The 24,991-nt window shown below is 41.8% G+C and overlaps 1 protein-coding gene across 1 annotated transcript in view; it reads left to right on the top strand.

The window, feature by feature from the left end:
• The window catches only part of HHIP (hedgehog interacting protein), a 110,617-nt gene that overhangs the window by 4,820 nt on the left and 80,806 nt on the right, over positions 1-24,991 (top strand). Inside the window, exons 3-4 of the mRNA XM_015422914.1 lie at positions 16,087-16,243; positions 17,376-17,577. Coding sequence (XP_015278400.1) covers positions 16,087-16,243; positions 17,376-17,577 — 359 coding nt within the window. The remainder of the gene's footprint in view (positions 1-16,086; positions 16,244-17,375; positions 17,578-24,991) is intronic.

Raw genomic sequence — 24,991 nt, 5'->3', positions numbered from 1 at the left:
AAACAGAAAAATATTAAGGGATGGAAACCTAGCTAAAAGCTTGGGTGTTGCAGAATATTTTAAAAGAAGAAAGTAATTAAGAGCAAGGGGGAAAGAATCTCAGTCATGAGGAGAACCAAAAGCTACAACAGCAAAAACACCACACCCAATCCAAACAGATGATTAAAGGAAAAGCAACCAAAGAAAACTGATGAACAGGTTAATAAAAGAAGGTGATGTCCTGACCTCTTTGAAACACTGTGCTAAAGGGCACTATCAGGGGTCACAGGCAGCCTTAGGTGAAGTTGTGGCAGTTGAACCATCAGGGAGAGATCCCACACTCCTGGCTCTTCTGGCTGTCTAGGATCAGTGACTGTAATTTTAAAACAGCCAAAATGCACAGATAGAGTCAGGATGGGCTTAAATGGGCTGTGTAAAGCTAAAGCTCTATGCCTGTTCTGATTTGACAGTCATGTAAAATGAACGGAGAGCTAAAGCAAATTTTCAGTTGAACTGTAGGCTTCAGATTAACTCCATGGAGCTACTTGGAGAAAATAATGAGTGGACGGGCACATCTGCTTATGCAAGAACAGGGCAGGATTTTTCCAATTTCCCATCTCACTGCAGAACTCTGCAATCCAGCACCATTCCAGGAGATGTCTCAATCATCAGGAGCAGCTTTTGAAAGTGTGGGGAACTGCACAGGGGAAGGGAGGGGTCATAAAGATTTATTCCATGATAAGAGCACAGCTCTGATTCTGTGGGTTCTGCCCAGAGATATTTTGATCAGCGTGAGAGACCACATCATAGTAAATGGGATTTGTAGTGTATTATATGACAAGAAGAGAATGTGGAACATGGGATCTGTGTTAATGCAAAAGGGGCACAGTCCAGAGAGAGACAGGTTGTGCTTGAGTCCTTTGACATCACTGGGATTTAGGAACACCTACCTTCCTATGGATTGTGCCTATAGTTTGATGTCATTTTTTCCTACTGAAATGCTTTTGAAGTAGTGTTTTATCCTTTGAGTGCTTTATTATTATTATTTTGACCATCAAGTCACAGCCAATTTATGGCAACCCCTTAGGGCAGGGGTGGCCAAACTTGCTTAATGTAAGAGCCACATAGAATAAATGTCAGATGTTTGAGAGCCACAAGACATGAAAAAATATTACACACATGTTTTTATTGGAAAATATGCAAATATGCTTTTTATTAACATTAAATAAGACTGCCAAAATAATAACAAAATGGGTAAAAACAGATATTGATAATGATATTTATTTGTCCAATGATATTTATTTGTCGAAGAGTTAAAGAAAGAGAGTGGTAGAAAGAAAGAATGAAAGAGGTGGAAAGAGCGAAAGAGAGAGAAACAACCAAAGCAAATGGAGGAGGGGGAAGGGAGGGATGGAGAGAAAAAGAAAAAGGTGGAAAAAAGCAAATAGATAGGGGAGGGGGGAGGAAGGGGGGGAGAGAGAGAGAAACAAAGAAAACAAATAGATGGGGAAGGGAGGGGGAGGGAGGAAGAGAGAGAGAAAGAAACAAACAAAGAAAGCAAATAGATGGGGAGGGAGGGGGAGGAAGGATGGAAGGAAGGAAGAGAGAAGGATGAAAAGAATGAAAGGTGGAAAGAAAGGAGACAGAGAAAGAGAGAGAAACAAACAAAGAAAGCAAGTAGATGGGGAGAGAGGGGGAGGAAGGAAGAGAGAGAGAGAAACAAAGAAAGCAAATAGATGAGGGAGGGGAGGAAGGAAAGAAGAGAGAGAGAAAGGAAGGAAGGAAGGAAGGAAGGGAGAAAGAGAGAAAGGTGAAAAGAAAGAATGAGGTATAAAGAAAACAAATAGATGGGGAGGGAGGAAAGAAGGGGAAAAGAGAGAGAGAGGGGGAAAGAAAGCAAAATAGATGGGGAGGGAGGAAAGGAGAGGTGGAAAGAAAGCAACTTTAACTTTATACTCCCCACGCCCCCATGCCACCCAGCTTGGGTTGGAGAAGGGATGTAAAGAGACAAATGTCTTCTCCAAGCTGGCAGGTGGGGGCGGTGGCTTTGAGAACACATTTAAAGTTAAAGTTGCTTTCTTTCTCTGCTCCCCCTCACCTCAAGCCTACCCAGGGAGGGGAATGCTGGCTGGGGAAGACTGATCGGGGAGGCATGTCTCTCCTTTGCCTCCCCAGCCACCCTCCTGGGAGCCACACAGTATGTGTGAAAGAGCCGCATGTGGCTCCTGAGCCACAGTTTGGCCACCCCTGCCCTAGGGTTTTCAAGGCAAGAAACATGCAGAGGTGGTTTGTACAGGATAATAGTACACGAGTGTATAAATCTCTTTCATTGGAATCAGTGAGACATAAAAATGGTTGATTTTGGCTGTATCATGACCTGTTATTGTTTTAAAGTATGTGTACGCACCCACAATATCCGCAAGGTAGCCATGTTTTTGTTTGAAGATGGGTTAGTATGACTTTACTATTGCATTTTAAGCTGTTATTACCTGGGAAGCCAGGAAGATATAAGTACCTGGCTTTGAAATATGTATATTTTATATATAAGTACCTGGCTTTTGTATATGTACTTTTCCACCCTGGTATATGATTCTGTACATGTATACATAGGTACATAGTTGGGGTTAATATTTAGAAAAATGTGGGTAAGAGGTTTAATCTGAGCTGAATCAATTGTTATTTAGTACAATGACAGATAAGCAAGGGGAGTCAGGTTTCAAAATACAGTGCAATAAAATCGAAAGAGATAGTTTAAGATGGGTAGCCATGTTAGTTTGTCTGTAGCAGTAGAAAAGAGCAAGATTCCAGTAGCACCTTAAAGACTAACAAAATGTGGGGCAGGACAGGCCTTTTTTTTTTTCTTTTTTTTTTTGAAAAAGAGGTGCCAGTACTCTCAAGAGGGAAATGAAGTTTTCAATCCGTATACTGAAAACTTGTGAACTTTTAAAACATTTTTTAAAGATTTTTACCAAAGAGGTTCCGTAACTCCCCCAGAAAAAAAAAGCCCCGTGGCAGGCTATTAGCTTTTGTGACTCATGAAAGCTAGTAGCCTGCCACATATTTTGTTAGTCTTTAAGGTGTTACTGGACTCTTGCTCTTTTCTAATAAAATCCAAGTTATACAAAATCAGGAAATGCAATGGAGGGCAAACAATTCCTAGTGAAAATGGTCACATTTAGTTAGTCTAAGTGTAACCCACCCTTGGATATGTGTGCAGTTGTTCCAAAAAAGAGAAAGGAGAAGGACCAGAGAGAAGAGAAGGTATTGTAGATTGGGGAGAGAAGGTTCCAACCTGAAGTGGTGAGTGGAAGGAGGAAGGATGGAAGGGTTACAGAATGGGGTTTTGGAGCTTAGCTGAACAACGCTGTGAGGAAAGAGAGGGAGAGAGGTGGCACAGTGCCCATGAGCTGGTTGGGAATGAAAAGAAGGGGGGGGGGGAGAGTGATGGAGATCTCTGGAGGGAGGCTGTGTGACATCAGAGAAGAGTAAGGAGGGGAGAGTAAGCAAGAGAGCCGGAGATGAGAGAAAGGTTCATACATTGCTTGATCCTGATTTGTAAACACTGTCAACAGCAACAGTGATAGAAGAACAGTCCTGTGGTGAAACTGAAGCTAAACTCTGAAGAAGTGTGCAGTGACTCATGAAAGCTCATACCCTACCACAAATTTTGTTAGTTTTTAAGGTGCTCCTGGACTCTTACTCTTTTCTGCTGAAGCTAAAATGCTAAGCTAAAAGATCGTCCTTATAGACCTTAAATTCACACCTTTGGCTGCTGGTAGCAGGAACAAGGTTTTCTTGTTCAAAAAAAATCACTTGAGTCACTGTGAGAGAGATACTAAAGAGCTGGAGATGAAGTTATGTTGCTGATTGAAGACTTCATTAGTTTATTGGTCAGGCCTGTATTATTCATAACACCAGGTTGTAATATTGTTTGAAAAGTTTGCTCCCCACTCTTCCACAAAGGAATTCCCCCCCCAAACCTTGCACAATATTTTGTGTCAATTTAGTTGGTCCTAATAAATGGTATTGCACAGATTTTGTTATTGGTTTTGGGTTTTGCATGGACCAATGTGGCTGTTTACAACTTTTTTTCTGTATTATTCGGGACACTCCTAGAGGGGAATGGAAAGTTAGGTAATTGTTCCATAAGTGGTCATTGATTTTTGGTCTGCACGTGGGCAGATCCCTTGGAGATAATGCAAGCCCTTGATGTGTGACTGTCCTAGCTGTCTCATCATAGTATTTTATTACATTTAATAGCTATCGTGATTTTCTGGCTTGATTCAAGATGGAATCTTCCTGCACCTTGTCTGCATAGACACCAGGGTTGTAGGGGGTGCTGGGACTGCATAACCAGTCAGATATGAAATGTGTGCTGCTTTTGAAAAAGCTGCACAGACTAGAAGAACTACAAAACAAGTCTCAAACTAAAGTGGAATAACTTTGGAAGAACTTTAAAAAATGCTTGTGCATGGTGTATTCTTGATTTCTTTGAACTCTCAGGGGTACACAATGTTTTTTTGTAGTGTTCTTTGATTGACTTGAGAAAACATTTTGAAAAGAGTTGCTTTTTTCCCTTTGGTGTGGTTTAACATGTATCTAAACTCATTCAAATATGAAAATATTATTATTGACTTTGTAAACTACAGAGACGTTTCTAAGGCTTTCTTAAACCAGCTGTTTTTTGCTCTTTATTGCATTCCCTAAAGCAACTCAGAGTACATCGCAGTTGCCAAGACTACATGTTGAGCAGCGATAACAGATTAGATTAAATGTTTGGCTCATGCTGAAGGCCTCCAGGAAGGACTATTTTTTAAAAAAAGAAACATATGTAAATAAAAATTTTAATTGGCCCAGCCACATATTATATTCTGTGAAACTTCAGCACTATCTTTTCCCCTAAACTTATTGTTCTTTTGCACTAAGAAAAGAATAAGATGCTAAAGAACCAAAGGTGAGGAAGCTGAGCTGCACAGGAGCTAGAGTCAAAAGAACCTCACTCCCCAGATCAACATATGTGGTGACGAATGACAAATTTATTTTCCTACAGAGTTTGTGTATATGTAAAACTGCTGAAGTGCATCAAGATGTCAAGTGCTTTCTGTGACCACCCAGGTTGCCTTGAAAGATAACCAGATGAAAACATAACTTTAAGCACTGGACAGAGCACTGTGCATTGGAAGAAACAGCTTACATGCTGAAACATCAGCAAGAATAGGATACTTCCCCTACATCAATCAGATGTTAATTTTCAGTCCAAAGCCTTGTACTAAAGCTGGCCACACTGACAAAAAAATGACATATATTATTGTCCATTGGCTGATCATTGACTCGTATATTATTGTAATTGTTTAAAATGCTGCGGAAAGTTTTTGTTCTGGGACAAATAATAATTAGTTCAATTTTGGAGCATCATGGCTTTAAAAAGGGGGTCTTACCAGGAAACATATAAAGAGGTACAGCCTGTTTGATTTTTACTGATTTTGCCCCTCAGATCTGCATGCTTAGGCTGCAGTTCTATGGCTGTGGGGGAAGCAAGGCTATCTCCTCCGGAGGAGTTTGACACACAGTTGTGAGATCACACATTCCTTTGTAGCTGTGGGCGCAGCGCGTCACTGTGTGATCAGACGCACCTATGGGTGAGTTGGGTTTTTTTTGCCATTTGTTTCCCATGTGCATAAATGAGGAATTGCACCTCCGCACTGAGGGCCCCCTACGGAGTATGCAATGATGTGCATACTGCGGGGGGGGGGGGGGGCCACCCGCCGGATGGCCTGATCAGACCATCCCAACGGCATGAGAGCGTGCTTGCGCAATCAGACGGGGAAAGTCTGTCTGTGGCCTGTTGGAACCCATTTACTACCGGACTTTCCCCGGTGTCTTTTAACTCCGCTTCTGCGGCAGAGCAGCCTGTGTTGCCTATGACTGTGGAACGCTTCCCAGATGTTGCTGCTGATGCTCCCTTTAGATCAGTCAGGCATTTGCACCTATGTTGGATCTAAAGGCACGTGTGATCTCAGCCTCTGAACACTTTTCTGGGAATAAACCCCATTGAATAAAATTGGGGTTCTTTCTAAATAGACCTGTTTAGGGTTGCTCCATCAGATTCATACATAATATGAATTATTGCTGAGAAAAAGCTTTTTCACTAGTTGGCTTTATTTGGGTGACACAGTAATTGCCTTTTGGGGAGTGAAAAAACAAAAGCTAATCTCTTACAGCCTCTGTAGTATCTTGGAAACTTCAGCAGCAAGCTGGCCACTAGGCTCCCCACAGTTTCTCAGCTCACAATCATAACTAATGTCCCCCATACACATGTATATGGCTAAGCATCCAAAAGAAATCGTAAATCCTTGGAGCTTATCTTCTGGTTCATACAGTGTTTTCTAAGTAGAAATAAAGCAGGAACTAAAGAATTAAGGTACAACAAACCAGTACAGGAGATGGGATACTACATAGATGAAGAAGCAAAAATGTATATTCATAGAATCAAAAGGGCTCCAAAGGAAAATACTTCTGAGACTGAATTGATGAATAATAGGAAACGAGTACAGAAAAACAGGAAGGTTTGTAATCCACTGATTCTTCAATGACTTGGCCAAAACTGTTGTCATTGCATAGTTTGGGGTATTTTGTTGCTGGGATGTTTGTTTATTTTGTTGTGAGATGGATTTTCACTTTCTCACTTCCTCCATTTTTTCTTACAAGCATTTTTTTACTCTGATATATTAGGGGTATCTGCAGAGAATAGCTTACTCTTATCAATACATCTAATTCTCAACATAGCCCAATCTGTGAATGTTTAAATCAAGAGACTGGCGCTATGAACAGACAAGACAGATCTTTTTGCAAACAGGAAAAAAGTCCCAGGTTTGCAGAAAAATCTGGAAGAAAACCATACATTGGAGAGTTAAACCCCTCCAAAATAATAGAAGCAGCACTTTTGCCTTTAAAGAATGAATTATCTCAGTTGTCATTGTGGGGGTTGTTTGGCAATCATAACAACATTGTCAGCCTTGATTTCAGTCAGTAAAAGGCAAGGGGAGGAACAGGGCTTTTTCCAGGGCTTCCTTCCAGCCCACCGTTGCTCCCCTCCCTCCTTTTCTGGAGGGAGGATTCATCGGGGACAGGCCCAACAGCAACTACCAAGCAAGTTGCTCCCATTCATTTTGCACATCTCACCCAGGTGAAGTGGTGGCTACATGGCCCCATCTGTAGACACTTAAATATGGAGGCTGGAGTCATAGACAGACAACACAAATCTTTCTATAAGCCTAAAAATAATGCTCAATATTTGCATAAAAATCTGAAATCTAGAGATGGTGCGTGTAGCTTTAAGAAACGGCCCTCCTCAATGGCCATTGCTGGGCAGCCATAAGAGTACTGACAACCTTCAAGCCTTCATTTCTATCAGTAAAAGGCAGAGGGAGGGAGCAGGACCCTATCCAAGACTGTTTTGATCTTTAAGGGAGGAATCATTGAGGCCAGGCCAGCCACTGGATGGCTTAGTCCTGTGTGACTTGTATGACTCACCCAGGTCCGGTTACTTGCTTCTCTTCAACACCAGCCACCCCAAGAAAACCAGTGTGGTGTACTGGTCAGAGTTTCCGATGAGAATCTGGAAGATCAATGTTTGAATCACCATTCCACCATGGAAGTTCACTGGGTGACCTTTGGCCTGTTAGAACATTCGCAGACTAACGTATCTCACATGGTTGCCATGAGTAGGCTTACCAAGTACTTACTTTGAATCGGCGGGGGACACATATGTCTTGTCAGGAACATTTCCGCGCGGCAAACAAATGCGACACACCATGCCGTCGCCCAGACGTGACGCCAGCATGCTGGGCATGTAGCTGGGCAACGCTCTCGAGTTTCCACCTCCATTGCCAGAGTGTCGCCCAGCTATGTGCCCAGCGTGCTGGTGTCACGTCTGGGCGACGGCATGGTGCAGCAGGGATGTGTTCCACCGAGGGATGTTCCGGCCGGGAACCATGTGTCCCCTGCCGATTTGAAGGTAGATACTTGGTAACCCTAGCCATGAGCATAAAATGGAGGGGAAACAAATGATGTAATCTGCTTTGGGTCTCCATTGTGGAGAAAGCTGGGGTGTAAATGAAGTAAATAAATAATAAATATAGCTGCAGATGGAGGCAGATAATATTTTATTTACTTATTTATTTATTAAATTTCTACCCCGCCCTCCCGCTGAAGTGGTTCATAAAGATAAAAGGTAGGAGTTTGGTGAGTGGGAATAAGAAAAAGAAGCAGGGAAAGGTGAGGGTATGGGGGTTTCCAGGAAGCGGGAAAGAGAAATTGACACTGGGGGAGGGGATTCTGTGAAAAATGAGGTGCCTCTACAGTGAGTTCCCCATCAGGTAGCTGGGTCCCTGGGCCCAGCCCAGTGACTTAAACCACACAACTTACCATATTTTTCCTAGATGCTGCCTGGGGAGGGAAGAAGGGAAATCTGTATTCAGGGGACAGATAAAGGTAGGTTAGGTAGTGGGTGGGAAAGAGAGAAGGAAGCAGGAGGATGGGAGAGGTTATGGGAGCTTTCAGGGAACAGAAGGAGGAAATAGTGGGGGAGGGGAAAATGAGACGCCCCCCTGCCAGTCCTTACAGGTCCCCTGCTGGTATTCTTATACTATGTGTTTTTCATCTTTCTCCATAATCACTCTGAATGCCAAAAATATCTAGTACAAGTTTGTGACATGTGATTTTCCAGTCAGCTAGAAAATATACGGAGTCTGTGTCATATGTCATCAAGTCACTTCTGACTTAACAGCTACCCGATGAATTAATGACCTTCAAATGTCCTATCATTAACAGCATCCTTGAGGTATTGCAAACTGAAGGCTATGGTTCCTTGATCAAGTCAATCCATCTCATGATAGGTCTTCTCTTTTCCTACTGCCTTCAACTTTTGCAAGCATTATTGTATTTTCCAGCGAGTCTTGTCTTCTCATAATTTCAGTTTCTTCGTCATCAGTCTTAAAGCTTTGTCATTCCTCAATAGACATTACTTTTGTCTTTCAGATGTTCAACTGTAATCCTACTTTGACACTTTCTGCTTCAATCTTCAGCAGTAGTCATTTCAAGTCTTCACTGTTTTCTGCCAGTAATGTAGTATCATTTGCATATCTCAAATTGTTAATGTTTCTTCCATAAATTGTCACTTCTCCTTCATCTAAATCTAATCCATTTTTCCTTATGATATTTTTATTTTATTTAAAACAATCAGGGTCCCAAGGCAACATATAGGTAGAACAGATAGGGAGATAAAATACATCCTAGTCTGACACCTTTGCCAATTGGAAAACATTTTGTATCTCTGTATTGTTTTAACAGTAGCCTGTTGTTCAGAGTGTAAATTGCACATCAGAACAAAAATATGTGGTATTCTGTGTAAAAAATAAATAAAAGCTTTTTGACAACCATGTATAGGAATGCAGAAATTCCCAACAAACCAGGAATGGCTGATGGAAATTCTGATATTTCAGTTGATCTAGCCCTGTCGTAGTACTAGAGAGTATACTTTGCTTTCTGCAAGTGGAGACACATTTGTGGCCTTTAGAGATGCCATCCTCCTCATTCCAAGGCTGATGTAAGGGAACCTCCCAGACCACTGCATTTCATTAGTAGCCTTGCTTGGTTTGCTGCCCTCCGGAATTCTGGCTGTTACTATGAAGTACACTTTGTGTCTTTTGGATGAGAGACATAAAAAGATCCAATTTTTAGATGCCTCTAATAGAATGTATAGGATTTTGTGTGTGTATCAACTTTCTGTCTGTTATAGAGATGCTTCTACAAGTTGAGTATCCCTATATGTGAACAAAGCAGAAGCATCTTTATCATTATGGCCCTTTTCAGACAGCCTATCTATTCCATTTTAGTAACTGGTTACTAATGGATTTCTTCTGTCATTTCAGACAGAACCATTTTAGTAACTGGCTGCTTGTGGTATTAATTTGCCTGTTCATATAAACGCAGTTGCCTCCCATTAGTGAAGGTGCCTGAGCCATTATTGACTGCTTTCTTCCATTTTCAACCCCTTCCTTGCACTTCTGAATTGCTGTGGTGTGCTGTTTGAAATGCTTGGCTACCACTTCCTGCAACGCTGCTTTTGTTTCCCTGTCCCTTTTCACTGTGGTCATGATCTTCCTCAGAAGTTTTTTAGAAAAATATTCTTATGTGATCACTAAAGCACTGAACCAATCTCACACTTCAGTATCATAGTGGCACCATACAGATGCCTGGACTCTCAGCCTCATTTGCTTTGCCTCTCTTCCTTGGAATAGATGGGGACAGTGTAAGCATCATTACATGCAGATTTACCTGAGAATAGCCCCATTGGCTCCAGTACATTTAATCTTGTGTCAATCATGGGAGACTCTCAGACAGCAACTCTGAAGCAGAAAAAATAGAGTTGCCAGCTCCAAGCAGGGAAACGCCTGGAGATTTGGGGATGGAGCCTGGGGAGGACAGGGACCTCAGTGGGGTACAATACCATATGGTCCACCTTCCAAATAATTCATTTTTTCCAAGGGAACTGATCTCTGTAGTCTGGTTAACATCTACCCCCCCCCCACTTTAGCCAAGGTCCAAGCCCAGGAAGCCCTGCACACATTTTGGGGGCAGATATTCAGCCTATGTTTACTCAGAAGCAAGACTGCCTGGATTTTTATTTTCCAGCTTTACCCAAGTCTCCCTGAATTAGGGATGCCAGCCTCCAGGTGGGACCTGGGGATCCCCCAGAATGACAGCACAGCTCTAGGCTAGACAGCTCTAGGCTGGAGGCTGGTATCACTAATGCAGGGAGATTTGGGTAAAGCTCATTTGGACTCAAGGCAGATGACACAGAGTGAGTCAATACAATCAACCAGATGGAGTATTCCAAAAACAGCACGATAGGATGAGGGTTGCAAAACCAATCAGAAATCTAAAAATAGGACTGAAGCCAAGCATAAGTCTTAACATGACACCTTAAATAATACAAAAGTTACATAGTAGGATCCTAGTTTCAGCAAGCTAAACACAGTAGCATAGAGCACAGTCCCTAATAATTTATGTAAGTAGTTTTGTGAATCATTTAGTACAGTGCAACTCTGTTGCATACTAGAAGCAAAGCTGCCTGGATTTTTAAATTTTTCCAGTTGTCTAGTCTGGAAACAGTCCAGGGGAACGGATCTCTGTAGTCTTGAGCTGTGCTGTCGTTCTGGGGGATCCCCAGATCCCACCTGGAGGCTGGTTCGTTTCTTGTTTAATGCCCATCCCTAGTTCAGCACCTTAGCCATCACATTTAGAATGTTGAAAAAAAGCCCTCAGAGGAAGATCCCACAACAGCAAAAAAGGGCAGGAGGGGGGGAAGCAGCACTGTTTGAAATGGCCATAGCACTTCAGAGATGGCTCATTAAGGGAAGGAAATTCTCTGTGTGAAACCCCCATCCCTGTATTGCTTTACTCAGAACCAGCCCAATGACGGATTACATCCAGTTTAGAATGGTAATGTGAAAAGGGCCTATGTGTAAGACATGTTTGTGCTAGTAGCAGTAAGGTGAAGTCTCTGGCAATGATTGGTGGAACTAACTTAGTATAACTGAGGGATGGGGCAGGAAGCAAGATGCCCAAGTGTTATTGGCTGAGTTGTTCTGATCCTAGAGAATGACAGGTGGACAGGAGGGCCTAGGAAATGATAGGTAGAAGAGTACAGGAATGGAGGATGCAGGGGGTATGAAAACACATGAGGCTGTGTTGGTATCTTTTCTGTGACTGTGATTCTGGCCAGATATCATTCAGTAAGGTGGAAAAGTCTTTGCATTCAATTCATGAGAGGGTAGAAGAAAAATGGATTAGATCAATGAATAGCAAAGGTATTAGAGGTAACAATTTACAGCACATGGAGTTAACAAGAGAGAAAAGTTTTCAGTGGCATCCAATTAAAGAAATCTTAGGCTGTGGTCACACGGAGCATTAGCCACGCTACTGAGATGGATGATGGGCAGATTTTCCGGGCGCGATCACACCGCAACATCTGGGAAGTGTAGAGCTCCCATGGCGACCCCGAGGCTTCCCGCCGAATGCACATAAGCACCCAATGGCGCATGCGCACGAAGAGGAAAGGGAAAGTTCCGTTGCTCCGCAGAATCACGCATGCCTTTGGTGAGATTGCGCCGCGCCACTTCTTTGCCACGCTGCAGGATCGTCGTGCGATTGCCACCTCGCCCCTACCCATGGGATCTCGACGGGATGTGTGATCAGGTGGCCGCATGTTATTTTGCTCCAGGCCAAACTGCCACGCTTCCCCCCCGCATTTTACAGCCCGTGTGACCGGGACCCCAGTTGATTAATGAAGTGAGTTTTAACAGTGCACTCCCTAGGCAGAATTATACCCTTTTAAATCCAATCTAAGTGGGTTTAGAAAGATGTAACTTTAGGATAGAACTTCTTATCTGCATGATTAGTATATATACATAAAACAGTAGCTTAGGGGAAAAACCAGCCTACCTTCTGTGTTTTCCAATGAAGTATGTATATGTTGCAGCAGCAGCCCTCAGCAGAGAGGGCATTCCTTCCTTATGAGTTAAAGCAGAATGTAACTTCTAAGTTGGTACCTTATTAAAAATAATCAACATTTTTGTAAAACTATAATGTCGACTGAATTGTGTGGAGAATGTCTTTTCAGTTGATCAAAAGTATTTTAATTGTTCTAATTTTCAAAATTCTTTTTCACATGGCAGAACTGCCTATTGCAATGTCACAATTTGATGCATTCCATAGTAAATATAGATGGTTTAACTTGAAATACTTTTTCAGATCTTGAAAGTACTGAATAAAAGGGTTCTTAGTGACGCTACTGTTTAGAATTATGTTTATACTAGGAATAAGGCCCGTTGTGGAAATAAATATGAGTGGGTGCCCTGGCCTTGGGTACTCAGCGTCAATTTGCTGTGGTGGCCTCAGCAGAGTATAATGACACAGAACTTACCGTTTTCTGCCCCTGATCTCTACCATCTGGAGAGCAGTTTTAATTCTGAGTAATCTCCGCCCCTCACCTGGAGCAATGATTTCCCAGGAGGAAAAGCACAGTCTTTCTCCACAGTGGAGACCAAAGCAATTTACATCATTCTCCTCTCCCCCTTCTGATCTGCACAACAACCCTGTGAGGTAGGTAACACTGAAAGTCTGTGACTGGTCTGAAATCACCCACTCAACTTCCACAGCAAGAACCTGGGTCTAGCAGACCCTGCTCTGAAGTGCTAACTTTTATGCCTAGGGTAGCCAACCTCCAGGTGGACATACAAAAATATATATCACTGTGTACAATAAATATATGTTTATGGTAGAACAATTTTATGCTTTATTCTTTTTATTTTTATATTTTTCAATACTGTGTTGTCTAAATATTGGTATCAAATATTATCAAAAATATATTTCACCCAAACAATATACAGAGAAAAATAGGTAAAAGTTAGTCCCACAGGAGCCAAGAAAGAACAGGAGAGACAGCCGTTTTGATAGTTAATTCTGTGAGGGAAGAGTGTCCAGGCTGGAAGTGGGTAGGGGAGAGGAGTGGCCCAGCACCCAGCTAATGGCATGCAAGTACTCTTGAGTGGTGGTTGATGGGCCAATAGCTGATGGAGCGCACTGTACAGCCAATGGGAGAGCTGGAAATGGCCAATATGTAAGGGAATTATATGTATATAATATGCTACATATGAATTTCTGTTTAATAGCATGAAAGTATACAAACATTGTTTGTTAAACTTACTTCATACCTTTAAATGAGAATTTAGCCCTAAAAGGCATATGTGTGTGTGTTTGTTCATGTGTGCATGTACACTCTGCATAATCTTGGCAGGATCCTCCTTGGCAGAATTTTTTGGTGGTGGTGGTGTTGATGTTGGCAAGGAAATGCTCCTGAAATCTATGAGCTTAAAGCAAGAGTTTTCAAAGTAGGGGTCAATGCAGGACATTTATGCACATACTTAATAGAGTTATATAAGTGTAATGTGAATGGGTTCTCCGGACTCTAGAAGTGTCATGAGCTCTTACATGAATTGTTTCTACAGGCAAAAGGCTGACATGATTGCCAAATACAAAACAAACAATGATTAACCTCACTCTCCTAATATATGTACAAAAATTTAATTAGAATCAACAATAACCTATATTACTGTACAAGTTTATTCAAGCACACATACAGTGAAGACACTAGTTGTTAAATGTAAAGACGCAAGAGGCCACACAAGGTACAAAACAAATAGGTAACTTTATTTTAACCACAAAAGTTCATCCAGAGGAAACTTTGAACTGAACTGAACTAGCTGCTAGCAAAAGCAGGACTGGACTAGATTGGAGCAGGAAAGTGAAACTGCTGTTTCTAAGGCTGCATTCCAACAATTCTTAGCATAGCAAGCCAGGAAAGTCAATACATTTACACCCCACACTCCTAACTCATCTGGTCATACCAGAGAGGAGCTGTAGTGTGAGCTGACAGAATAATGCTTGGTGCCTCAGTATCCTGGACAGCTGCTACCTCAGCACTGATGGATCATGATGACTGAGATACACACCTCCTCATCTGGTCTACAGGCTGTAACACATGACCATCTAAGTGTCTCATTCTGGTAGGATAGTGGTATTGTAGCTCTTGAATCACAGTGGCAGGAATCTATGCTGATCTGATTCATAGTTCCTGAAACAGACTGGGTCATCTGTATCATATGCATGTTGAGGCCTTTGGTCTCCAGCTGTAGGAGCTCTACCAACACCATTCTTTTGTTGGTTCTTGGTCAGGTCAGGATGCATGCAGGAGAATTGTCAGCCACCTGTTTATTATGGGAACTGCATTATATAAAACTGTTTCAGAAAAAGAAAAAATTAACTTTATCTAAATAAGCAAATATTGAGTAAAAAAAGTTAAAGCATACAGTTGAGGAAGTTTTAACTAATACCATATGAGCAAAAGAAAATAATATAAGTATTTAAATACAGTCTTTCACACTCTAGTTGCAGAAATTGACTTCCTCTGAATATGAAAGTTCCTGTTACGCCCAATGGCTTTAGCCATGATGACGAAAGGGAACCTCCACATCCAGAGGAAGTAATCCCATAATTACCAGTTTTGGAAGTCAACAATAAAGGATCACCTTGGCCTTTCTGTTCTGTTTATTGATCCTTAAGGACACTGTGTGAAACAGGATGCTGGACTAGATGGACAACTGGTCTTGTTTGCTCTAAATGGTCAGTTTTCCTCAAAGATTACAGAGTCTCTGTATTTTTTGAGAACAGGTGTGTTGCAATGATCCATATGTGTGAAAATACCAAAGTAGCTGGCGTGTGAATTGTTTGTTGTGAGCTTTTGATGTGGTTGTTGATCAGATTTCCTTATATCAGATACACTTCTATATTAGACTCTGGCAGACAAAAAATTTGACTCATTATTTCAAATCAATACATACCCTATCTCCTTGGCCTTTATGTAGCCTCTAGTAGTGTATTGTCTCTCCAGCACAATCCTAAGCAGAGTTACCACTTTGCCTGCCTGCCTGTCCCCCACATCAGCACTCTGATTAACTGCCCTCTTCTCAGTCCCCACCAGTTTGTTCTCCCCCCCATCCTCCCATCCTCACTTTGCTGTCTGGCTATTCACTAGGTGGCCTGCCTGGCTTCCACTGGCTGATGTCCTCAGCAACTCCTCCTCCCCTGCAGCCTCAAGTGGTGGGGGTGCACTCCTCCTCCTGCCCCTCATCTGCATGCCCCCTTGTCACTGTGTCTGCCCATCTCCTTCCCTACTCATTTGTAGCTCTGCCTCCTGCACCATGAGGCAGAGCCTCCAGTGGAGGAGCATTGTTTGTGCCACTTTCCCCCCCACCCAGGTTTCAGAATTTTCTGCAAACCCAAGTTCCCCCAAGCTTGCTTTAAAAGTCCCCTTCTGTCTATGAAGTTAATCCACAGAGTTAAGTATCCACAGATGGGGCTATGTTAACTATTACATATACTGATATTTAAAAACAGCTCCTTTTCATTCTGTACACAGTCCATTTGTGTGAAGTATAAAATAGATTAGTCAGTATGCTAAGCATTTTTCCTGTCCATTTTAAGGTTTCCTCCAAACAACGGCTGATGAATTTTGCTTCTACTATGCAAGAAAAGATGGTGGGTCATGCTTTCCAGATTTTCCAAGAAAACAAGTTCGAGGACCAGCTTCTAACTATTTGGACCAGATGGAAGAATATGGCAAAGTGGAAGAGATCAGCAGGTTCATAAAGATAAATGCTGTTTGATCTAAAAAATCTGACAAATGTTTATAGTTTTGACAGTTGAGTCAGTCTCAGTTTATGCTCTCCAGCTGTGTCATCCAGATGTTATTTTCTCCTGCTGTTGCTGTGTGGTAGAACTGGGCATCTCCCAGACAACCTCTAGCACTGTACCCCATAGCTAGCTGGTTAAGGGTCTAAAGTCTATTGGCCCTATTCCCCCCTTCCCCACAAGCACACGCCAGACTCTCTGGTCAGTTCCATCAGTCGTTCATTCAGGGCTTCATACATACAGTGCAGGGAAGCAGTTAACAGCACCCTTCCTGCCTCATGGCTCACAAGTTCCCCTTGCTGCTCCATCAGCCACCTCCAGACAGCATCTGGCTGCTTCTTTTAAGCCTTGCCTCAATCAGCACCCTAGTTTGGATGGCTGACTGTGCCACCTACTCCCAGCTGCTGCTCATCATTGCTGGCTTGGCCTGTCTCCTGGGTTATTAACCCTCACTGTCTCCACCTGGAACTTGTCTAGCCTTGAGCAGACTTCTCAGAGCTGTTGTCCACCCTTTTGCTTCCAGCAATACCTCAGGGCTTTCCTCATGAGGTGAACCTTCTGACCTCAGATAAATGGGTTCCCATTCCAGGCTGTGCCTGTCATGTGCTAATGTTCCATTTTTTTAATGTGTCAAATTCTTGTGCAACACATAGTTTATTAATGATTCATTGTACTAACACTGGATCAAATATATTGTAGATGTATTATCTGAAATATTATCTCAATTGAATTGTTGGTGATCTGAATTTTTCTCACTGTTTTTGTGACAAAAAACCCCCACCATGGGATGGTATACTTGAGCCAAACTAGTTGCTACAGCATCAAGTTTGACCCTAACTTTAGTTCAGTGACAAAATGCTTTTTTTCTGAACTGGGTGGAATGATAACTCTTGTATCTTCAATAGTCCACATTTCCCTAACTGACTATAATGCACCTATCAATATGAATAAGAGGAACAGAATATTATTATCTGTTCTGGTTTCTTAAAAATTTACTCATAGTTTTTCTCAAAGAACAATTTAAATAAACTGTAGCTACTTCAAATGAAAACAAGAATAGTTTTTGGTTACTTTTTTTTTAGGAAACACAAACACAATTGCTTTTGTATTCATGAAGTTGTAAGTGGTCTGAGGCAACCTGTTGGAGCAGTACACTGTGGAGATGGATCACAGCGCCTGTTCATCTTGGAGAAGGAGGGATATGTAAAAATTTTCACACCTGAAGGAGATATAGTCAAGGAACCATTTCTGGACATACACAAACTTGTTCAAAGTGGAATCAAGGTTGGAATTCCTTTTATTTGCCATTAACTGTCCATTTATACTTTAACCTAATTCAGTATTACTTTGTTATAGCTTCAAGGTCTGCAGGGAATTATTTCATTTTAATTTTAAATTTGAAAGAAGAAAATATTAGGCAAATATTTTAAAAAGGATAATAGCAGATTAGTGAACAACAAAACTATTGGTGTATGTGCACAGGGTACAGAAGCCATGCTAATGCAAAGCAAAGCAAAGCAAAGCAAAACAAGTCCAGGCCCCGTCAGGAAGAAAGAGTAGGTTATAAATACAGAACAACAAAACTATTGGTGTATGTGCACACGGTACAGAAGCCATGCTAAAGCAAAACAAAGCAAAGCAAGTCCAGGCCCTGTCAGGAAGAAAGAGTAGGTTATAAATACGGTGAAATAAAAAATAAGGAAAACACCATAGCCCCAATCTGAAGAAAGCCAGTCATATTTAAGCATATTTGAATTTAAATTCTATTAACTAGTGCTCACTCACTAGTCAGGTAGATCACCTGCTGCACATTCAGAACATTCTGAGTTCAATCTCTGGTGATTCCAGTTGGGTAAGAATATTAATGGAGCTGCGGTGGCTCAAGTGGTTAAGACGCTGAACTGCAGGCTGTGGAAGGTCAGTAGTTCAGCAGTTCGAGACCCGGGTGCCGCATGATGGAGTGAGCTCCCATCTCTAGTTCCAGCTCCTGCCAACCTAGCAGTTCGAAAGCAAGAAACTGCAAGTAGATAAATAGGTACCACTTAGGTGGGAAGGTAACAGCGTTCCGTGCGCCTTGGTGTTTAGTCATGCCGGCCACATGACCACGGAAACGTCTTTGGACAGCGCTGGCTCTTCGGCTTTGAAACGGAGATGAGCACCGCAACCCTAGAGTCGGATTCGACTGGCTTTCGAGCAAGGGAACCTTTACCTTTACCTTTAAGAATATTAAGCTCTGTTCCTGGGAGCCTGGAGAGCCATGCCAACCAGAAGAGATGAATCAGTGTTCTGCTGGTATAAGGTAACTTCATAAAAATGTTCAACTAGCTATAATTTGGAGCACACTAGAAGAGGCAGTTCTCCTGAAAGTACGTGACCATGAAAAGCTTTAAAAGTGATATCTGGTACCTTGAATTGAACATGGAAACCAGCCTATGCGATGATCTCAGGATGGGAGTAATTTGTGCAGAGTGACCATCTCCAGACAGCAGTTGAACTGCCACATTCTGAACCAAATGAAGTTTCCAAGTTGTCTTCAAGGGAAGTCCCATCTTGTACAGCATGTTAAAGTAATCTAGTCTCAAAGCTGCCAAGTTTGGATCCACGTGCCTCAATCAGCTAAATCTAGAAAAGGGTTAATGTTTGTGCTATATGCAATTGAAAAGAAAACACTATTGCCATCTTATGAACTTGCTTTTCTGACAGAAGGGCAGGATGTAATCAGATTCCCAGACTTTTATCAGAGTCTGTCAGCACAAGATGTACCCCATCCAAAGTAGGCAGCAAGCTCCCCTCCAGTATATTAGCCTTTCCATCCAACATCACCTCCATATTGTCTGGATTCAGCTTCATCTTGTTCACCAGTCACTTGACCATGGCTGCCCAGGACAGAGATAGTAGTTTCTAGACACTTATGTATTTGAGTATCTCATTCAGAGCTTTAACATAAGTATTAAAAAGCATGGAAACAAACACAGGATCTGTGGAATTTCACTGGCTAAATCCCAAACTGCAGACCTGTTGATCCCAACCATGGTTTCTATGAAGCACTGAGCCTGACTCAACAAGGAGACCTCAACTTGGTTGCTGGTCCCCCAGAACTATCCTCCCAAGGGTCCCCAGGACAAAACCTGAGACTACCTCCACTACCTCAGACAGGGCACTAACTGAGTGCTTGGCAAGACAGGCGATCAACAGGGTACCATCTGTTCCTGGATCCCAGCACAAGCACCACACCAAGCTGGCAACCATTTGCACTAAAACTCATGGCAAATTATGATACTCTCTCCCCCTGTCCTCCAGTTGGGATTTCATAATGGATTACATACCCATCTTGGATGAATTATGACAGTAACATTGCCTGACTCCTTCAGCCATGTTCGTCATTCACACAGGTCAATACTTTTTGTACTAATATGTCAAAAGAGTAAGGAAATCTTTTTTTATTTCTGACAGACCAGGCATTGTACAATATCAGGGTCAATGCGGAGGATCATTGAAAGTCCTCATACCCAGATTCTCAAGGATGGGACATAGAGCAGCCAAACAAAGCTCTGAACTCATGCCAATGCTCAACTCTCTTACTGAACACTCCATCCACCACCATACCTCTCTAACTCATGAAACACCTGAATATCACTGTTAACCATAGTGGGAATTCACCCAAACATATGTCAGCTCACAAAAGGACACAGTATGCTAGCAAACAAGCCAATTTCCTCAAGAGTGCCTCCTCTCACCCAGTATAAACCACTTCTACAGATCACTTTAAAAAGTAACAGAGTATGAATAGGAACAAACAATATCTTGCCAGAATTCCACTCCAGAGGGATATGCTGGCTAAATCCCTCTGATATTGCCCTCTGGCATCATCCAACAGCATTATCATAGAAGCAATGCCAAAGAAATAAAGGTTTATGCCAGAACTGGCTGACTGACAGCTCCAACTTAGCAGACATGGTCTCCTCTAGCCAATGGTTCCAATCACCTGACAAACTTGTGAGGGCAACATATAGACATTATAGTGCTGGGAAGCTTCAACAGCAGTGTCAGAGAAGGGGAGACCAAGCCAAAAACAGCAAACCAACAGCTTAGAGCCATGTTCCAGTCATTGCAGCCACCTAAAAAGCCTGTAAAGGCAACAAACAAATAGTACAAGAGAATTCTGAATGCATATTACATGGTATTCATCTGGGGAAATTTCATTTTGCCTACAAAAAGGCTAGTGTCATCTGTGGATGGTTGAAACTTCCATTGAGTTTAATGAAAAGATTGTAGGTGAATTAAATGGAAACTGAGCAGTGATATTATTCCTCAGTGTGTTAAATTCTATTGCATTGTGAGAAAATGTCCAGAGTTAAATATACACTTAAGGAACAGCACATGGCAATGATGCATTATCCATACTTCTAATTATATTATATTTCACATTATCAAATAAATCTTTCATTTTGAATGCATATGTAACTTTTTCAAATACATTGTCCAAAACAGTTAACAAATTGTATAAGAACCTGAAATCTAAAGAGGTTTAAACATAAAGTAGCATTTAAACTTTGTGGTTGACAAAGATTATATTACAGATTAGTAATTGAGAACAAACCATATTTATGTGCATCTTCATTGTAATCTGCTCTTTCATAGTGGAATTATATGGTTATGTATACTAATTATGTAACAGGGAATTTAAACTACTTGTGTGTCTTAGGGTTTCAGTTTTCCTATGGGTGAAAAAGGGAGGCACAGACCCCTCTAACCACCCACCAAAGTTTTCCTGGGGCTCATGGGACCTGAATGCATAAACGCTATGTGAGATGGGGTTGTAGTAAGAAGGGAAATTGGGCAAGGTTGAGTGAAAAGGTTGACTGAATCCAACCCAGTTTCCTCTAAAATCCCCTTATCTGTGGTGTCTGCCTGTATAACTGTGGATAATGAAGGAATCAACTGTAGCTGCTGTTCGTTAACATGACATATTTTACCAGACCAAGGTCTACCAGCTGAGAGCTGAGTATGTTCCTGGAGGCTGGCAGTCTGTCTCCTTCTGGTGGCTGCTGTATCCTGATGCTCTGTATTCTTGGTGCCTGGGAGGGCAACAGTGGGAGGGCTTCTGGAGTCCTGGCCCCGCTAGTAGACCTCCTGATGACACCTGTATTTTGGCAACTGTGTGATACAAAGTGTTGGACAGGATGGGCCATTGGTCTGATCCAACATGGCTTCCCTTATGTTCTTATGCCCCAGCCCAGTCTAGATATTAGTACGGTCCATGCTCCTAGTCATTGAAATAAGTCAACTTCAAAGTATTATTTGAAAAATAATGAAAAAATACATACTAATCACAACTCCAGCTATCAGTGGGCTTAAATTTAAGTAACTCTGCAAGGGATTGCACTGTTATTCTGCTATCTAGAAGTGTGTGCCTATACTCAATGCACCCTCCTAGGTTTCCTTCAAAATTACTTCTACTGCCTAATCTTCAAACTGTTTCCAGCATTTTCAGAACACTTTGGGAGTTTGGTATGAGAACTAAGGGGGAAATGGTCTAACATGTGCAGTATTTTCCCCTTTGTTTCTGTTTAGCTGCTCTGTCCCCACGCCCAAAATGTTTCCTTGATGGTATGTTGTTTCAAGGAAATTTCTCCAAATAACTCTAATAGGACACTGTGCCCTCTGTGCATGTGTTTTAATTGCCCCTTAACAGATCTCTGCAATTCTTGCAATACATGAAAAACTTGCAGAAATATACTTCGCCTGTTTTGTGTGGGCACTGAAAAAATATAGGCAGATACACATTGGTCATTTGCATGTCCTGCAGTGTTATATGTTTTACTCTTTGGTACAGCAACCCAAGGTGATATGGCTTCTTATTAGTACAGTCCTCTTGCAATTTTTATTTACTTTTTTTTAACTGCATAAAGCAAGCTGTTATCAGTAGATAAGGACTGTTACATATGATAGGATTCTTGTACTGTAAACTGAATATTTTTTTCTTTTGTGGTTAAAATTGGAATATTTTATTGTTTTATGCTGTTGGGACGATTTGATAAGACAAGGATACTAAGATCTGCAAAATGAGCATATTACAAGGCAATATATACTGCTCCCTATTGGACATAGTTTAAGGAGAATATGGCTCAAAACGTATGACTTTGAAGCTGACAAAGCTGTGGTATCAAAGTTATATTGTATTTAGATCAACCATTTCAGTAATGATACCAATGTTGTTATAATAAATCTAATGAAAACATCATGATAAAAGCACAAAGCCTCTGAGGAAAATGAAAGACACCCCCTCCCATGAAAGAGAAAACATATGTCAGGGAAATGGTACTGAAGATAGACTGTTAAGAATATATGAGCTAGACTCCTTGACCTCTGCCACCTTCTGCTCCCCTCCAGGCTATGAATGGTTTTTGCTTGTCACAATGGCTTAAATTTTAATAGAAAGTTTCCCTAAATCTTGAACCACATCTGCTTCTTTGTTTCGTGGCTGAGTCAAATCCTTCACTGAGGCCAGCTATACATGCTTTTGCATTTCCACTTTTTTTTTTTTAAAAAAAAGAACAATATTCTTATGTGATTCTTTTTTGTAATCATTTCAGTAGTTCACAGTTTGCCACAGTTACAGCAAACTGCAAATAAATACAGAGGTTCTTAAGCATTTCAGCTATGCATTCTCCATTTGCTTCTTTCTGTTCTTATAAAGAGTTCACATTTGGGTATATACAGCTTTCCTATTTCTTTTTATAAACTATAAAGTGTCTGGTATTGCACTGTATGATTACAGTAGTTTGGATAAGGATAAGAACAGTCTACACAAATAAGGGACACTTTACGAAGAATTTTTTCCTCCATCTTTAACATATGGCTGTTTTTGACGCAAAGCACCCCTGACACCCCTAAAAGGTTAGTGGGAATGCTAACAGGCTTGTTCCATCCTGCAGATGTTACTGATTGGTCTCTCTGTCTACTCAATCCTTATCATCTTCAAGGCCAGAGCTGGAAACGTGGTAATTAGCTTTTCACAAGAACCTGCAGCCCATAAGATGGGAGGGGAAGAATCAGGGGTGATGTGGTAATTTTTTAGAGGGTTCCAACAACAATATGTCCTAATTGGGTGTCATCATTACCTGATACTGCTTGACCAAAAAACTATAATTGAGCTAAAAGCCTTGAGAAGGGAGGCTAGCTTGGATTCTGTTGGACTGAAGGCCTGGACTATGTAGGGCTGCCAAATGCCCCCGGGGGGTGGAATTCCCCCCGGTTTCGAGCCCCGATTCCCGCTCCTGCGGAATCGGGGCCCGGGGGAAACCCCACCCCCGCGTCCGCATCACCCGGAAGTGACGTCGGACGCTGGGGGCGGAGCCATGCAATTTGAGGGTGATGCGGACGTGGCGCGCTATGCGCACGCGGACGCAAAGAGGACACCAGCCGGGAGCCCCCCGCTCTCAGCCAATTTTGATTTGGCAACCCTAGGACTATGATATGCTTATATTGCAATAGACAGCAACATAGAGACTGCCTCAGTGATGGCCTTTGACTCTTCAACCTAAAGTTTGTGCCATCTAACGCAGGTCTTGAAAATGTGTTAGATAGCTAAGCTAATTTCCTTGTTTTTTGCTGTATGATTTTAGAGCATTGTGTTGCCTGTAGATTAAAGCTTTTTTTGACAGAAATTAAATAAAACTTCTTATAATTTAAAAAAATAAAGAAGGGTATGGTTACTTGTGTACAAGTATTTGGGCACCCACGGGGTTTAGCCTTGGCCTCCTTGATACTGTTGGATATGGAAGAAAAATACAGGCAGATGCAATGGACATGCACTATGGTTCCTCATCGCGTTTCAGGTTGACAGACATGTATCTTCAGTCTTTACTGTATTCATCACATGTGCATGCCACAAATGTTACATGTGCCATGTAACTGACCCTGAGTGTTCGGCAGCAGACCCAAAACTGTAGCATATGATAGTGGCTGGGCTCAGTTCATCCTCCCCTGTATTCCTTAGGAAACAACGGAACACTTTCTTCCTTGCTGACTATCAGTAGCCTGTCATAACATGCATAGTCATTACTTCTAAAGAGATCTGTGATTTTTTATATGGTGTTCCAATGGCACTGCTCCTCCCCAAGGGGACATGTGCAAACCACTTGTGCTTTGACTGTGGGAAAAGATGGGTCATGCCGATCTCCCCTTCCCCAGTGGCTCTGCTGTTAAATACATTATTCAGCAGACTAACTGCATTTTACATTGTTTATTTATTATTAATTACTTTCAATTTATAATCTGCCTATGCCGGGGCAAACAGGTAAAATGTGATAAAACAATAAATACAATAAAATCCACATAAACAACAATTTACATAAAGTGCTAATAATACTGATAGCTGCGGTTACTATACATGGTCCGATGAAGAGAATGCAATATCCAACGATGAACCATAGGGCCATACGGGGGTCATTTCGTAGAATAAGAGGTACACGAGCTAATCAGCATAATTCATTAGCATAACTTATTTGCATATGCCGCACACCCTGACATCACAGGAAGTGTGTCAGAAGGCAACACCCACTGCTCAGGCTCCACTGGACTGTTTTGGGTTGCTAGCTATTTGGGGGGGGGGTGCAGATCTGTCCTCGCAGAGGAGGGAGAGCTTGTGCCTGAATAAAACTTGGTCTTAAAGGTGGCACTGGACTGTTTTGGA

This window comes from Gekko japonicus, unplaced genomic scaffold (genome assembly GCF_001447785.1).
Source record: "Gekko japonicus isolate JY-2015 unplaced genomic scaffold, Gekko_japonicus_V1.1 scaffold110, whole genome shotgun sequence".
NCBI classification, from domain to species: domain Eukaryota; kingdom Metazoa; phylum Chordata; class Lepidosauria; order Squamata; family Gekkonidae; genus Gekko; species Gekko japonicus.
The sequence above is the reverse complement of the archived record's forward strand: the minus strand, read 5'-3'. Positions and strand labels throughout refer to the sequence as shown.